At 39.1% G+C, this 17,772-nt stretch overlaps 2 protein-coding genes across 16 annotated transcripts in view; one reads left to right on the top strand and one right to left on the bottom strand.

The window, feature by feature from the left end:
- Positions 1 to 708: 708 nt before the first annotated feature.
- LOC125241567 (lethal(2)neighbour of tid protein 2) lies at positions 709 to 3,994 on the top strand. The gene has a single exon (XM_048150112.1). The coding sequence runs from the start codon at positions 764 to 766 to the stop codon at positions 2,357 to 2,359; it is 1,596 nt and encodes a 531-aa protein (XP_048006069.1). The 5' UTR covers positions 709 to 763; the 3' UTR covers positions 2,360 to 3,994.
- Positions 3,995 to 8,559: 4,565 nt separating this feature from the next.
- LOC125240549 (E3 ubiquitin-protein ligase hyd) overlaps positions 8,560 to 17,772 on the bottom strand; it is a 61,808-nt gene continuing 52,595 nt past the window's right edge. For 11 of the 15 annotated variants that reach the window (XM_048148464.1, XM_048148467.1, XM_048148471.1 and 8 more), the window contains 9 exons: positions 17,236 to 17,349; positions 16,337 to 16,463; positions 16,115 to 16,219; positions 15,601 to 15,763; positions 15,089 to 15,338; positions 14,798 to 15,004; positions 14,524 to 14,671; positions 12,274 to 12,504; positions 8,560 to 10,914 (listed from right to left, as the gene is read on the bottom strand). In XM_048148464.1, the coding sequence (XP_048004421.1) occupies positions 10,702 to 10,914; positions 12,274 to 12,504; positions 14,524 to 14,671; positions 14,798 to 15,004; positions 15,089 to 15,338; positions 15,601 to 15,763; positions 16,115 to 16,219; positions 16,337 to 16,463; positions 17,236 to 17,349 (1,558 nt within the window). In that variant the 3' untranslated portion in view covers positions 8,560 to 10,701. The remainder of the gene's footprint in view (positions 10,915 to 12,273; positions 12,505 to 14,523; positions 14,672 to 14,797; positions 15,005 to 15,088; positions 15,339 to 15,600; positions 15,764 to 16,114; positions 16,220 to 16,336; positions 16,464 to 17,235; positions 17,350 to 17,772) is intronic. The other 4 variants (XM_048148468.1, XM_048148478.1, XM_048148477.1 and 1 more) reach the window with 2 other exon arrangements.

Here is a 17,772-nt window from a genome sequence, read left to right as displayed (position 1 = left end):
ATAGAAACCGTACCAAGTTGATAGATTTAGCTCCATTCAATAAGAGTAAATACCATGCAAGAAAAAGATTGGTCACCCTAGTCGTAAAACCACACATAGCATTATTTTTCTTTAAAGGTCATATTTATCGTTCTAAACCTATTCGTGGGAATTTTGATATAATTTGAGACAATGAAAACAATATAATGATAAGAACTAACCAAGATTACAAGCAAAATAGCAGAAAATTTATTGCCAGCGAGGTTTATGAACATTTTGGTAAAATAAGTACTTACTTGTGAAATTTTACGTCGGATTTCGGTTTCCATTTACTTCCACAATGGTTCACTATGCAATACATAGCGCAGAACTTAAGTAAATCGTCGAAAAACGTTTATTTCGCAAAATAAATATCTGAATCGGTGAATGACTTTTGACAATTCTGACATATCGGGCATATTTTTTTATTATTAGTGTTCCCATAGTACGCAGGAGGTAAATACCGGAGAAATAAGGTTTTTGATTGAGTTTTTTTTCGTATAATACAAAGAAAAGTAAGTCAATTTGATTGAAGAATGTTTTATACGTTTTTTTTAGTAACTAATCTGGCAATACATCACAGTGTCGGAAAGAGATAGAACATAGGAGTAAAGGTGAATGAACCTGGCTTCAACTCATTGGTCGGCACGCAAAATCCATGGTATATAATATTCTTGACGTTACCTTATCTCACCCGGCGACAGGGCAAGAAAATAAAAAAAAATTGCTTGAGCATAAATAACTCATGCGCCGACCTAATCTAAAATTAGAAAAATTAGGGAAGCTCTTGGGCTATATTTTTAATTATTATAATTGTAATCTAATTTACTACGTCAAAGGTGGAGTAAAACCATATACAATGAGTAAAGGAAATCAACTACTAGACATGTTTTTGGAGTTCGACTGGAAAAAGATATTCACTTGGAACTACATGAAGGGGCTAATACTAAATCCGACTCAACTTTGGTTTGTAGCCACACTAATCATCGCTGTTGAATTGGTCGTGAACGTTTTGGTGGTGGAGCGCGTGCCATACACCGAGATTGACTGGAAAGCATACATGCAAGAATGTGAGGGCTTCTTGAATGGAACATTTGACTACAGCCAACTCCGTGGTGACACCGGCCCCTTGGTTTACCCAGCAGGATTTGTGTATATCTATTCAATGCTTTATTTCCTTACAAGTCAGGGTTCAAACATTATTCTGGCCCAGTATTTGTTCATAGTTATATATTTGTTGCAACTTATGCTTGTACTTAGAATTTATATTAAAACTAAGAAAGTACCACCATATGTCATGGCATTTACAATTTTAACATCTTATAGAATTCATTCCATTTATGTACTGCGTCTGTTCAATGACCCAATTGCTGTATTATTCGTTTATGCAGCACTAAATTTGTTTTTAGAAGATGAATGGTCCTTGGGTAGTGTTTTCTATAGTTTAGGAGTATCAGTAAAGATGAATATATTATTATATGCTCCTGGATTATTCTTCTTTTACTTGATAAATTTAGGATGGTTCAAAACTATGCAACAACTTGCTGTTTGTGGATTCATCCAGTTGCTACTTGGTGCACCGTTTTTGTTCAGCAACCCAGGAGCATATTTAAAAGGCAGTTTTGATATTGGTAGAGTTTTCAACCACACTTGGACAGTCAACTACAGATTTCTAGATGTTGATATATTTGAAAGCAAGTGTTTTCATTTGACTTTATTGGCTATACATGTTGTACTCCTTCTTATATTTCTGCCTTTATGTACAAAATATTTTCAAACTTACTGTCGCTTGAAGTATGTGCAAAAACAAGTGCAACCTCAAATTGATTTAGAAAACAAAATAAACCAGCAAAGAAGTAAAGTGATAAAAGAACGTAAAGTTAAATCCAAACCTGAAGCTGAAAAACTAACCAAAGAACAAGAAGATTTTTTAAATACATTTGAGAATATGCTTCAATCTTCTCAAAAAGGTGCAAAAAAGACTCACAGAAAGCCGATAGAAGTGAAACAGCCAACTAAATACCACATTGACTTTGATATTCTGTCTCAAATGTTCATACTTCCTATGTTTTTAATAAACTTCATTGGCGTTGTGTGTGCACGCAGCCTTCATTATCAGTTCTACTCTTGGTACTTCCACAGTTTGCCATATTTGTTATGGTCTACAAATTTTTCAATTATTGTTAAATTTTTAATCTTAGCTCTAATTGAGTTTTCATGGAATACTTACCCAAGTACTGATTTATCTAGTTTATTGCTTCATATTTGCCACTTGAGTATATTATTTGGGGTATATAAAAAAACCTCAGCAGAACTTAAAATTGCTTCCAAAGTCCAATAAAAAGTGGGATTTTAATAAGTTACTGTGTAAAAATAAAATACTGTGAAAGTATGGCCAACCAATTTGAATCTTAGGCCACTCTAGAACCCTGTCTAATTGTCTCTGTGCTGTATTTGTCATTAGAAGTCACTTCAAAGTTCACTGAAAAGGTTCTACAGCCGCCTAGAATACAAATTGGTTGATTGATATTTCCATATTGGCAAAACCTTAAATAACCAACTACAATTTAGGATTAAAGTATGTATAGGAAAAAATAAAACTCTAGCTAGAAGAAGCTAAATTAATTACTAAGCACATATTTTTTTTACACTTATTATGTTAATGAAGCATGTCATGTTTTATAGTTCTATTTCAGTTATAGAAGGGTCTTCATCCACTCTGAAAATGTCAAAGTTGTATGAATATCAAAATAATGAAGCGGTTATTATTTCTTTTGTGTAAGATAAGACTGTCCTATCATATTTATTTAATTATTTCAATTTTTACTTAACTCTGTAGTTTTCTTTACGCTACATATTAGAAAAAGTTATTTATCTTTGAGTACCCCTTTGTAGTAGAGATAAAGTGACATAACTGTCCATTATCAGGTCCATTATCACATCAGAATAAATAAGTGTTAAAAAAATTAAATACTTGAATTTTTTGAACCATCCTACTAAGGATGATATTTTTGTACGATAATATTCATTAATCCTTTAGAAATATTGGAATAGTATTAAGATTACCATTGTCGCTCATAAATTGTGTCGCTTATTCCATCGCGTAATCCATTCTGCTATAACGTTGATTATCTTTCAGATCATATTATATTTTTTATATGTTCAACCTTAGAGCAGAATGGATTTACCCAGGTTTGATGTTAAGCGACACAAATGATAATTAAGTTGGGACTGACTATCACATACAAAAAATGAGGCATTATTTATCTTTATGTGCAATAGGTAGAGAAAAGCATTGTCTACCAGTCAACCAATATGATCAAACATGATCAAAGACGACATAGACTGTTGTGTTGCAACAGTGTTGACGAATGTGACGATTGATGAAAATGATGAATGCGTGTAAAACCAGAAAAGAACGAAATAAAGAACTTAACAAAACACCTACACTAGCTGAGCGTTTTCATAACAGTACCCTGAAACAGGATACATTTTATGTAACTAATGACCCTTACACCGTTGTAATCTTAATTTTTTCAGTACGTTGTTTTTTACCGGCCCTAGTTCGCAAAGTATGCCATTTCTTGTGAAGTCGGAACTTCAAAGGGCCATACATACAAAAAACGTCGTACGATACACGTGCGAAGAGGAACTTCGGTCCTTTCTGTCGTGTTTTAATTTATCGCCGTTCGTTTCGAATTTCCTCTTTTCCGCACTTGTATCGTAAATATCGTAATGGCATACTTTAAGTTTTTGTATGTTTTACTTTATATTACCGTAAGCAATACCGAAGTTTGTATGTTTTACTTTATTTTACTATAATAAGCATTACCGAAGAGTGATTGGTTGTCGGTACATTATTGTGGGAATGAGTACCTATCAAGTGCGCAAGCCGCAGTAGATGGCGCTGTAATACTTCATGTTTTGTACTGTTGTAATAGTAGATTTGCGGTAAGATAAAATATCGTCTAAAGCATCGGCGCCTTTTTGTCTTATGGCCGCTGTACACATATGGCCAACGGTTCCACCAACCCTTTGTGAAACCCCTTGGCCAAGATAAGAGCCGCTGTTTACACATTGGCGAACCAATCACTTGGCATTGGCTCTTCATGAAATATGGACGTGGAATGGAAAAGTCTAGGAAATTCTAGATCATAGACGTTGACAGAAAAATTTGATTAAAAAATAATAACCCCGTAGTAAAATTAAATTATTTGAAATATTAACAATTTTTTGAATATTATGATAAGAACATTTATCTTTTTTAGGAAATACATTAAACATTTGCAAGGTTATTTTATTTCCTAGAATCTACACTATTATTGACATAGATAAACTTATTATTTTCGTAAATATTTCACTACCGTCCTCTCTGACGGCTGACGACCAACTGAATGAAGCGCCAACGTGTAAACGCAGTTGGCCATTGTCGCCAAGATCCTTTGATGTGTGGACAAAAAACCGACACCAATCGGTTGGCCGGCAAGCGCAAGCGCCAACTGCCAACTTACGGCCAAGTAGCCCTCTACACGCTTGGCCAAGGGGGTTGGTGGAACCGTTGGCCATGTGTGTACAGGGGCCATTTCCCTAAAAAATCCCTTTTATGGACTAAGAGCCCAGAGCCGCCAGACTTTCCTCATTTTCTCAAGGATGAAACTTTGGGATAATGTAGAGTTCGTATGAACTTTTAGGCACACCACAGACAGTCTGAAAAATTCATAATCTGAATTTGGATTTGTCAGTGTCAGATTGCATACAAATCTAAATTCAGATTATGAATTTTTCAGACTGTCTGTGGCGTGCCTAAAGCTCGGAACACACTACGCGGACGTCCGTCGTAAAACGACCGCGACCGCGACCTATCAGTGTGCACGGAACAAAACATCCAGAGAGCCAGATTTCGATCGGACGTCCGTGCGCTCAAGGCCACGTCCGCGTCCGTCGACCGATAGTTTGCACGGTTATGTGTATTTCCATTGTCCAGATTCCCGTCCGCGGTCGATTCACGACGGACGTCCGCGTAGTGTGTTCCTAGCTTTAAGCTAGGAACACACTACGCGGACGTCCGTCGTAAAACGACCGCGACCGCGACCTATCAGTGTGCACGGAACAAAACATCCAGAGAGCCAGATTTCGATCGGACGTCCGTGCGCTCAAGGCCACGTCCGCGTCCGTCGACCGATAGTCTGCACGGTTATGTGTAATGTCAAGCTAGGAACATACTACGCGGACGTCCGTCGTAAAACGACCGCGACCTATCAGTGTGCACGGAACAAAACATCCAGAGAGCCAGATTTCGATCGGACGTCCGTGCGCTCAAGGCCACGTCCGCGTCCGTCGACCGATAGTTTGCACGGTTATCTGGACAATGGAAATACACATAGCCGTGCAAACTATCGGTCGACGGACGCGGACGTGGCGACGCACGGACGTCCGATCGAAGTCTGTTCTCTGGATTTTTCCAGTTCCGTGCACACTGATAGGTCGCGGTCGCGGTCGTTTTACGACGGACGTCCGCGTAGTGTGTTCCTAGCTTCATTGTCCAGATTCCCGTCCGCGGTCGATTCACGACGGACGTCCGCGTAGTGTGTTCTTAGCTTTAAGCTGACGTCCGTCGTGAATCGACCGCGGACGGGAATCTGGACAATGGAAATACACATAACCGTGCAAACTATCGGTCGACGGACGCGGACGTGGCCTTGAGCGCATTGACGTCCGATCGAAATCTGGCTCGCTGGATCTTTTGTTCCGTGCACACTGATTGGTCGCGGTCGTTTTACGACGGACGTCCGCGTAGTGTGTTCCGAGCTTTAATGTCTGCAGTTCTAGTATGTAACAATACTAATAATTCTATGCTGACCGGCATACTTTATTTGAAATAAAGTTTGAGTGGATAAAACTAGATGAATAAAGTAGGTAGGCTAATAAATATGATATATTACCAAATATTACAAAAGCTGCTATAATATTTTGGTGAAATAAGGTCCGAAGTTAAAAGCAAAGCCGGAACTTACAATTAAAATTAACCTATAACTATAACACTCGTTTTAACTTTTAAACACTCGACTTATTCACTGATTTAGACTCATGATTTTTACACATAGGTACATCTTAAAATTAAAAAAACGGGACTTAATCGCGTAAAACATAGGTTGGTAAAAATATAGTTTTACGCGATTAAGTAACCTTTTTAATTTTAAGTAAGTACTCGACTTATTTCCCATAAAGTCTAAAAAGGTTGGCAACTCTTTGTTTATCATTAGGCTTGGGACTTTTGGATGCTCGCTATGGTTCTGGCATCCGCAGAGTCGCCATTAGTTAAAAAATTTTTTTCGAAGTCAAAGTCAAAGCCTGGAAATAAAATATCAAACAACAATATCTCTATCCAATCTAACAACAAGCTATATTCACCACAGTTTTTTTGATGGGATACACTTTTAATATGGTTAGCAATAAATACTTTTTTCCGGCTTTGAAATGAACATCACATAAAGAGCAAAATATACTAGACTTTTCTTCATCATATTTTAATTCCTGATACGGCTCTAACCAGGATTTAATTTCGCAAGTCGTAAAATTATTCATTTTAAAATTTTGTTACAAATTGCGTAAACGATATTTCATCTGAACTGACAACTTATTACTCAAGTGTTTTTAATTTTATTTGAAATAGATGTCATTAGTCTGTCAAACAAAACTCAAGTATCAAAGAAGATGCATAGTAAAGTAAATCGTAGGTACGTATATAGTATATATTATGCATATCGCGTCAACTGTGAACTTCGACACGTGTGTGTAATAGATTTGTGTTAAAATTAATTGCATATTGTTATAGGTACGAGTATACGTATAGATCATGACATCTAACATGTTTTATTTCCAGGCTTTGACTTTGACTTCGAAAAAAATTTTTTAACATAATGGCGACTCTGCGGATGCCAGAACCATAGCGAGCATACAAAAGTCCCAAGCCTATTTATCATATGCCGGTCTTGCCTTACTCTTATATCGACGGTGAAGTACCATGAACCCCCAACTACTGTTTTCGTACTTAGTTAGGAGTTCATGGCACAGAATGGCACTTGAGATGAGGTTTCGAATCGTACGTATCACGATAAAATATCAATTCTGTGACAGCGGTCGAATCAGTGCGTAGGTATATGCGACGAACAACTCTCGCGCGTCCGTCACCGCTCGCCCGTGAGGCGGCCTCACTGAGGCCTTACTGATTTGCCCCTCGCGAGGGGTACTTACTTCGATACCTACACGCGCGAGTTAAGTGGGACGCACGATTGAAGACCAATAGATTAAGGATGAAAAACTGGTATACCTTTGAGGTGTAAGAAGCGTAGGTAGATATATCCTCCTGGATCCCTTTTTTGTGCTTTTGAATTTAGAACTTTCTTTTATTCTTGTAAAAGTTTAAACCCTATGGCCGTTGGGCCAACCCTTGGAGCAGCCCCTTGGTCAAGATAAGAGTCGCTGTTTACACATTGGTGAACCACTTGGCATTGGCCCTTCATAAAAGATGGACGTAGAATGGAAAAGGCTAGGTAATTCTAGCCATTCTAGGTCATTCACGTTGTCAGCAAAATTTTATTAATAAATAATAACCTCGCGATAAAATTAAATTATCTGAAATATTAACATTTTTTTTGAATATTTTGATAAGCACATTTATCTTTTTTAGGCAATACATTAAACATTTGCAAGGGTAGTGTATTTCCTAAGATCAACACTATTATTGGCATAGATAAACTTATTATTTTCGTCAATCTTTCACAACTGTCCTCTCTGACGGCTGACGACAAACTGAATGAGGCGCCAACGTGTGAACGCAGTTGGCCATTGACGCCAAGATCCTTTGATGTGAGGACAAAAAACCGACACCAGTCGGTTGGCCGGCCAGCGCTGGCACCAACCGCCAACGTACGGCCAAGTAGCCCTCTACACGCTTGGCCAAGGGGTAGGTCGAAGGTATGGTCCAACTGTTGGCCCCGTGTGTACAGCGGCCTTTATGTACGAGGGCACCGGGATCCAGGAGGATAAAGCCAAGGATACACTAGGGGACAAATGTCCCACGACATGTGTCGGCGACATGTCAAGCGAAGCCGGCCGATTTCGCCTGACATATCTGGCGACATCGCGCGACTTATATCCGCAGCGATGTCTAACGGAGTCGTACGACTTCGCCTGACATATCTGGCGACATCGCGCGACACCCGATGTCACTGCCCACACGTGTCGCGCGATGTTGCCAGACATATCGAGCGAAGTCCGGCAACGTCGCGTTACATCACCCGATGTCACTGGCGACACGTGTCGCGCGATGTCGCCAGACATGTCGAGCGAAGTCTGACAACGTCGCGCTACTTCACCCGACGTCGCTGGCGACACGTGTCGTGGGACATTTGTCCCCTAGTGTATCCTTGGCTTGAAAATACAAAAGTTATAGTCAGTAGACGGTCTTCCCGACATGCGACACTGACCTTAAACCTTACACGGCAAAAGGGGAAACTTAAGTGAATCATACAAGATATGTCATTTTGAGATTGTTTATTATGAATAACACTACACCTAATCGAAGGAAAATTTAAGATTATTAGAGGAGCATAACATTTTTGCTGGATCAAAATCACCATCATATTTTACGATAATCACACCAATGCAAGCCGGCGCAAATTGTTACTTTTACTTCACTCTATTATCTTATATATTTCCACCTATATAACAAAGCTATATATAAACAGTAAAAGTACATCTGAATATTTTTCATATGGCTTCTATATGTCAATAATAAATAAACCATAAGGGTTGTTTTCCACCGTTTAGTTTACGGCGTTGCGTGATTATCGCTAAAGCATAAAAAAGAACGCATAAACCGTTCGTTGGTCACAACAAAATGGTGTCATAATAATATTGATATAAAAGTAGTTGCAACCAATGACCCAATTTTGACAGTCACTACCTATAAATAGTAATCACTTAACTAAATGTCAGGTAGTTATATTGCATATATAGGCAAATTGTTGTCTTAATGCAAATCCATAATGTTACTATTAAACGATTACGTGCATTTAAAACTAAAGATCATAAACCAAGTCGAAAATGTAAATGCTGTCTTTTTAGACTTACTAAGTCACGTCAAGTCAAAAATCTTACCAAATCAATATAACTACTTAACACAGATCACTTTAATAAATTTCGTATAATTTTCAATCAGTTTAATCTTTAGTTTTAAATACGCGGAATGCGGGAGGGGTTATTTTAAACAAAGGCGCACTGTTCCAAAGATACCCACGTTATCTAACATAAACTACACGCCGATCAAATTGATACACGATCATACAATTGAGCGATGACGGACAGTGAAGTGAATACAAATGTTATAAAGTAGTTGGACGACGTTGTTCTAATTATGTTTTTAATAATATTTTACATTAAATTTTAACAATAAAAATAGTCATAGTTTCTAGTATTAAGACCACAATAAGGTTCTTTTTTGTTTCGAATTTTTGGTAATTATTGGGATATAGTTGTCACCTCACTTATCCTTATCTTTTGAACAATCGCACAAAAACTAAAACCCTCGTGTGTAGTTTGTACGGTAGGTAATATATTACTCCTGTGTGTTTCCTAACTGACAAAGGTTTGACTAAATAAACAAAACATAACTTCTAGTCTTGATCACTCACAACATGTTTTCTTTAATTAGCATAATCAATAAATCAAAGTCGTCTTCTAGGTACCCTTACTTTAATTCAAAATCGAGTTGTTCTTAACATCTTCACCGTCCACTGCCTCCCTCCACATATGTGGGTCGGCAAATCTGATTACGATTACTTAAAGTTTAGTACTTTCAGTGAGGGATCAACGGGTTAATAGATTTCTGACTAATTGTTTTTGTGAATATGAACTGAGCATTAACTACTCTTGGGTTTTTAAAAGGCATAAATAAGCATTTTGTAATGTGTAAATTATATTCACTATGCCTCACAAATGTAAATGAGAAGTGTGTGTACGCGTGAACAGATTCTTTACTACGTTTATTTGCCCATCTCCGTGGTCACGGCATAGTGTATTGCTATTGCAAATCTGGAAACTTAACAGAAAGGGGCAGTTAACGTGCTAAACGCGAAATTAGTTGACAACCACTGACGTTCAAAAAATGGCGGTTCAGTCTTTTTTATTACTTCTAACTTAATATTACTTATAAATAATAAGCCATAGTGGGACAGGAAATAACTGCGTCTCAGTGAGATTTAAGTATTTATCAAAGTTATATTTTAACAACAATTGTGTGCATTGATAGTATTTAATCTCTGAATCTCAAGAGTATTTAATTTGAAACGAAAGAAAACAACGGTGAAAGTGTTAACAACTTGATTAAGAATTAAAGTAAGGTTAACCCAATATAAACTCTTCTATGGTACGACATCACAATTCTAATCATACAATTTGTAAAGCAGTCAAAAGGAGGTCCAGTGGGACATCGTTAAAAAAACAGTTTTATCAGGAATCATTTTTAAGAATTAATTTTGAAGTTTTCCTATCATTGACTACTAGTATCTTACGAATCTCAGCGATCAGTTAATCAGAATCCAATAGAGAAACGACAGTCTCGGAAGACTGAGTTTAGAGCTAAACAAAATGTATGTAATAAAAGGAAGGTGGCATGTCAGTTCAGACGAAACCAAAGTTTTTCGTTTTGATTGCGAGTAACAGTTTGTGCTTGAGCACGTGTCGGGAGGAATAGAGCGGTATGTAGAGCCGCGAGATGCAGGTGTTGGCGGTGGGCAGGTGCGCGTCGTCGGCCGGCCGGATCGTCACCGACGGCATCGGCTGGAAGCCCTCCTCGCTCGCCGGCAGCGCGGGGGACCCGGTCCAGAAGTACACCTGCACACCACATCATTACTATTTACTCTAGACTAGAGCCTTCTAATATGCACAACTAAATATTGCTAAACAAACTGATAACGCCTCCTTATTAGCCATTAAGTCCTAAGTGAGACAAATTTAATTAATTATGGCCAATAAACACTGTGTATACATGTACGCCCTTTATATACGTACATATATAGTGCGAAAAAGTTTTCCTTCGCATTATTTACGGAAACGTAGGAACGTGCCATGCTATTTTAGTCAGTGTCAGTACAAAACGTACTGACAGTGTCTGAACTAGCATGACAAATATGAACGTTTCCGGAAATATAAACGAAGGAAAATAGTTTCGCACTACATATTGTGTAAGTGTCTTATTGTTTTATTTAATGTTCAAATATTGAATTTGAACATTAAATAAAACAATACGACACTTACCCCCTTATTCATAAACGTACTCTAAAGTTATCAAGCCGATAAAGTTCGTTTGTCCTTTTCTATCACACCATACGTCGGAAAGGGACAAACGAACTTTATCGGCTTGATAACTTTGGAGTACGTTTCTGAATATGGGGGCAACTCTTTATAACTATGTATAACCCATAAGGGCCACTAAGTGTTTTGAACGCTACATGAAAATCGTAACGTGAAAACAGGATGTCTGGTGCCTCGTTTGCCAAATTTAACTATCAGATAGGTTGTTCACTACATTTCTGAGGTGAAAAAAAAATATACTCGCGAAAATATTTTTTTTAGGCTTTTGAAAGTTATTTTTTGTAAGTGTTTAAGGGGTTAGTAGTGCTTAACTTGGATTAAGAAAAAGTGGAAACCCTAAGGCTTATATTTTTACTGTAATGTGAAAAAGAGTTATTCTTTAGAGTGTTTCAGTATTAAATTGGCATATGATGAATGGCATCCTTTTTGGTAACTTAAGTTTAAGATGTATATAGATAAAGGCTATTGTTTTTTTACTTGTATATTTTCACCAAATAAACGTTTTCTATTCTATTCTAAATTTCCAAATCTGTAGTGTAGACACCAGAATTTAAGTGGCCGGAAAAGGTAGCAACTTCCCGATAGTCAATACATTTTAAACACCATGAAGTTTTTAGAAAACAGACTGAATATCTTTTAAAATCCATAAAACAAAGCTTTGGTTGCTATTGAGGGTAATAAAATTTAACAATCGCCGAAATTCTTAATGACCCTTATTTTCTTCTGAGTAGTATAGTATAGTCTCAACTATAACTAACAGATTTTTGCATTTTTATTGCAAATTTGATATGTTATTTTTTTTAATTACCACTGTTAATTAAATACCATCAATTTTCATAACCCAAAAGACAACAAAAAAAACATTGATGCACTACTTACCAGATCTTGACGCTCAAGATGTGTCATTTTGTCGACTATGGCCCAGAGCCAGCGCTTGAAGCGCGCGAGCCGCTCCGGGGGCTCGCCGCTCTCGTCGTTGAAGCTGGTGTACGAGACCAGTGCCGCCACGTTGATGTCGCCGACCCCGTTCAGCAGCAGTCGCAGGTCCTCTGCCGTCAAGCCTTCCAATGCAGTCTCGGGCAGGACGTCTAGGACGCCTATCCGTATTGCCTAAAATAAATAATAAATATCAGGGGTCACCATACACAGATCAACCGTAGCCCCAAACTAAGCAAAGCTTGTACAGTCGAGTTCATAAATATGTGTACATCTTTTCACTTTATTGCAACGAGTTAACGTGAAGAACTGGTACACATATTTATGAACTCGACTGTACAAGCTATGGGTGCTAGGCGGCGATATATCTACATAGAAAACATCCATGACATAGGAACAAATTTCTGTGTTTATCACACAAATAACCCTTACCTGGATTCGAACCCAGGACCACCGGCACAGTATAAGGATAAATCAGTAGTTAATCTCCGGCAGCGGCGACGCGGTCGTTACTACTGCGCAAGGTCACGCAGGGTTGTACCTGTGCTACTGTCCTACTCGTAGTAACTGTGTATGGCGCTATGCTAGTACCAATGCTCTTTCTACCTTTTTATCTAATAAAGATTCAAGTACGTGTTTCTTTCTTAAATACTGACGAAATCGTATTTACATAAAATGTTTGAATAGATGTTTGCACAATATTTAAGTAGGTACCAAACTTTCGAGCTAGATAAATCGCAGCATCTACCTAAATGTCGTTACAGATAAATCCTTATTGATTTTAATGTGTCATTCTAGCTTTAAATCTCACTTTTACGCCATTTACGTAAGCAATAATGTACCTAACACTGCAAAAATATAACAACCACTTACTTTTCTGGGTGTCTAGGAATTCTAAAGAACATTCTGACATTTCCGCATTTTGAGAACTGTTCTCCATACACCCATAAGCACTACAGTAACGAAAATATGTCTTCGGTGCTGACGTCATTTTCTCCCGAACTCAACACGTCAACACAGCGCGCGAACGCGGCCCCGACTGTCCAGCCCAATACTTACCAGTTTCGCATGTATTCGGTGCATATGGAGAGTAGTTTTCGACACACCGCGCGGAGTGAAGTTTGTTAGAAGAGTTATTACTGCTTTATACTGTGCCACCGGCTTAGAGGCAGGGTCACTACCAAAGTTTTATAAATAATTTACGTAGTTATTTTTACAATATACAGGTTGGGCCATAAGGGTGTTGGCGGTTTGAAAATTAAATTTAAAAAGTACTGATCATACAATATTTTTATTACTACTTTAAAAAAATTGAAAAGTTGGAAATTTTAAGACTAATAATGTTATCCAAATGATGTCCCTCCGTTGCTTGGCATTCCTGAAGGCATAGTTGCAAATTCTGGTAAATTCTGCCAAAGGTTACTCTCGGGATATTGTTGATTTCCCGGATAATATTCCTTTTGAGTTGCTCTAAATTTGTTGGATCTCGTGGAGCTCATAAACAACTGATTTGAGGTAGCCCCACAAAAAATAATCACATGGGGAGAGATCAGGTCTGCGTGGTGGCCATTCAATATCACCCCTTTTGGAAATGAGTTTTCCGGTTTTAAATTTAGTCGGTTATTCGCATCGTGTGGTTTTAATTCCTGGACAAGCTGAATCTTATAAGCCATCAAATGTAAATCACGCTTTAAAATTCTCCGCAATGTTGATCTTTTGATGTGTAAAGCCTGAGATCTCTTACGAGTTGATTGTTGCGGGTTTTGCCGAACTGATCGTTTAACTCGCTGCACAATGTCGGGCGTTCTCCCAGACACCGGACGTCCGCTATAAATTATTGTGACTGTCGATCCAGTTGTTTCGAACATTTAAATCCATTTGCGTATCACATTGGCACTTGGAACTTGACTTAAATCACGCAAACCGTGTTCTCGTTGATACAACCACCGGGCAATAATTACCGATTTATTGTTTTCGTAAAACGATCGCACACAAAATGCACGTTCCGCTCCCGTGTACCGCTCCATGGCGACTAAATTTCCAAGAAGCGACGCTTCAAACAGTATACCCCCCGGCATCACTCCGCCAAGCGGTTCCGAGAAATTTAGAATTTAAACCGCCAACACTCTTATGGCCCACCCTGTATTATGGCGGACTGGGCGATTGAAGGGCGATAATTTATAAGTGGGTTACCTCGAGCGCTTTTTCCTGCGAAAGCAGCATGCGGTGTTGCGCGTACTTGCGCACATAGTCGTACACGTTGAGGGCAGTGACCTCGAGCTCACGCCCGCCCGCCACCAGCTCCACGCACCCGCCTCCCTCCTCTTCGCACATTTCCAAGCTGGTATGAACATAACTCAATATTAATATCATACATTGTAAGTATACTTACAACTATGACAAAAACTTATCTGTATGCTGAGATAAAATAAAACAAGATGATTTTATTGAACAGAATTATAATTACCTAAAGTTGAGATCTAAAGCAGCGAATAATGAATGTGAATCGCCTGTTTCAGCGTCGACCACGAGTTGCCTCAGGCTTTCGTACACGACGGGGTCAAAAAACGCCAAGTCATGAAACCGGACTGGTCGACCGAGAATATATTTCAGTACATGTCGATTGAGGAACATAGGGCATAATTCATTTTGTAGCAGACACAGACCGATGATTCTGTAAACAAAAGAAGTATGAGACGGGTTTTAGTGTAACAAGTCATTGACAACTTCAAACGATGCACCATAATATGGTAGTTACCTGCCAACATTCCTAAAAGCATTAATTCGTTCAGGGGTCGCACGCCCTTGTCTGGGCGAGTAGTAGCCGCGTTTGCCCGGCGAGTAGAACAGAGGGGCGGCGTCGTCGGGTGGTGGCGGCGCTGCGACGGGCGGCCCCGCGCCGCCCGCGCCTCCCGGCCCGCCCGCGCCGCCAGACCCGGACCCGGACCCCGCCGCGGCCGCGCTTCGTTCCGACAGCGAGAACACGTCCAGATCTGCGCCCAGAACGACTATGTGAAGTCACATTTTAAACTGCATGAGGTAATACGCGGATTCCATTCAAAACAATCAAATGGACCGAGTAGGCTTAAACCTGTGCTATTTGAGCGAGGAAAAGCGCCAAGTAATCCCCAGAATGCTGAGATATGTTGCATCATTTCCAATCTCAACAATGAATGTAATCGGGGAAGCAAGCAAGATTATCTGTGTAATTCTGAATGTGATAATGATAACGATGTATGCATTAAAGATCATCATATATATAATACTCACCCAGTATCGCTTCAGAGGGGTGCATGACGATGAGGTCCATGGCCTCGCGCACCTTCTGCTGCAGCGCGTCCTCGCTCGCCAGCAGCACGAGCAGCTGCGCCGGCGTCAGTTCCAGCAGCATGCCAGTTATTTTACCCGCGAAAGATGGGTGTAATGAATGCACCTGTTTAACAAGTCATTCAGATATTCATGACAAAAATTAATATTATTATATTATTATTTAGAGCCTAATGTGTCCCACTGCTGGACAAAGGCCTCCCCCCTCTTTTTCCACTCATCCCTGTTTGGAGCAACACGGAATGCGAGCGGAATGGGAGCCCCACGAGTCAAACGGCAGACCACGTCGGCGATGGCGGGATAACTTGGACTCCTTTTTGAAAGATTGGCCAGATGTTGCTCCAAACAGGGATGAAAAATTAATAATAAATTGCATTTAAAAAACAGTCGAATTATATTTTTTTAATATGTAAGTACATATATGTACTTCTAAATAATTATGTAGATAACCACTTACTTTTGGATAAAGCCTTTCGCCTAACTGTGCTTGGTGTAAGGTAAGATGTTCATTATGTCCTTGTCTGTCACCACTATATCCTGCTCCTTCAGTTCCTGGGGCGGCCTGTTCAACAAATAAAGATATATATTTCTTTCATACTAATTTTGATGTATGGTCTATTGTTAATAATAAGATCTGGCCTAGGAATGAAGGAAGGTGTCAATGGAGTTTAGAGCATACCTGTGGTGAATATGGTCTAGCGTCGACACTGAGAGCGCGGCGCGGCTCGCGCGAGGGCGGCGGGCGCGGCGCGGGCCCGCTCGGCGAGCGCCGCGTGAGGTTCTTCATGCGCGGCCCGGGCCCGCTCCTGTTACACCACACAACACATTTAATATCAACTACCGACTACTACACATTGCAAACGCATAAAATACAAACACATATTAACTCCGTATAGTCAGATCGGAGCTATCAAGAAAAAAGTATGGTCAACTAGATAGCGCTCACCTTAGGTTGATCTCGGCTAGATTACGCTAATATTAATATTAGACAATTTTAACACATATCAAGAATATGGGCCAATTGTCAGGCACTAGACACTTAGGCACGGTGACTACACATTTTATTTTGACAGCAATTCCCTATATACTCGATCCTCTTTAAATACAAGTGATGACTTCGCAACACAAATCTAACTAAACCGACAAGTAACATAAATTAAAACTTACAACAGACTGATAATAATAATATGTTCTCCCTTAAAAACTGATAAAAATAAATTATTAATAACTAAGGATGATGAAGTGTATGGAATGAATCTCTGGAATGTTCTACATGAAAGTCACAAATGTTTTATTACATTTAGTTAATACCGATTTATCTAATAAATCATAAATTAATAACATAGCCCTACATTCGATTCGTGTTCGTACATATTTACTTATTGATATATTTGAATAATTATTTATTTTTATAACAAATTGTTGTGTTTCTTGCCGGTTTTTAAATAACAATTGGTGATACACTTTGACAACATCTAATACCTTCAAAAGAGGGAGAGTCATTGTTCTTAGTCTCGTGCAATATACCACTTGTACCTTATGAAAGGGTTTATTTATAAATGGATGAAATGTAATTACCGTGCACCAGTATTGCTGCTGCCGCCGCCGCCGGCGGCGCCGGCCGAGCCCGACGTGCCGTCGGTCGTGGGCGAGCGACGAGCTAAATTCTTCATACGGGGACCAGATACACTCCTGGCACACAATCATACACTCCGTTTCAGTACTGACACGACACACAAACGACGAATATGCATCATAAAATACAAGTGATCAGTGATGGAAAACAAATCGTATGTATACATATACATATATTGATAAAACCGACAAGTAACGCCAATTTGTTAAACGTTTTATTTTGGCCAGGCAGCACAGCACACACGAACTAAGCTAGCATACAAAAGTAGTCCCAAGTAGAAATAGAGACGTATATTTCTTGTACTCTATAATTATTAATCATTATACAATATACAACAATATAGTATAAAAATATATAGTTATTACAGCGTAACCGTGAGTATTTTCACCTGTGAAAATACGATGAAGTTTAAGTTAATGCAAGCTTTACGAGTAAAAACACCGAAATAACCAGTAAAACCAGTCCTATCTCGGCGGCCG

Source organism: Leguminivora glycinivorella, chromosome Z (genome assembly GCF_023078275.1).
Source record: "Leguminivora glycinivorella isolate SPB_JAAS2020 chromosome Z, LegGlyc_1.1, whole genome shotgun sequence".
Taxonomy (NCBI): Eukaryota; Metazoa; Arthropoda; class Insecta; order Lepidoptera; family Tortricidae; genus Leguminivora; species Leguminivora glycinivorella.
Note: the sequence above shows the minus strand (reverse complement) of the source record. Positions and strands in the feature narration are given on the sequence as shown.

Bases quoted from the DNA above. Each gene is read 5' to 3' on its own strand.
- LOC125241567 (XM_048150112.1), top strand. From the start codon at position 764: ATGCGCCGACCTAATCTAAAATTAGAAAAATTAGGGAAGCTCTTGGGC.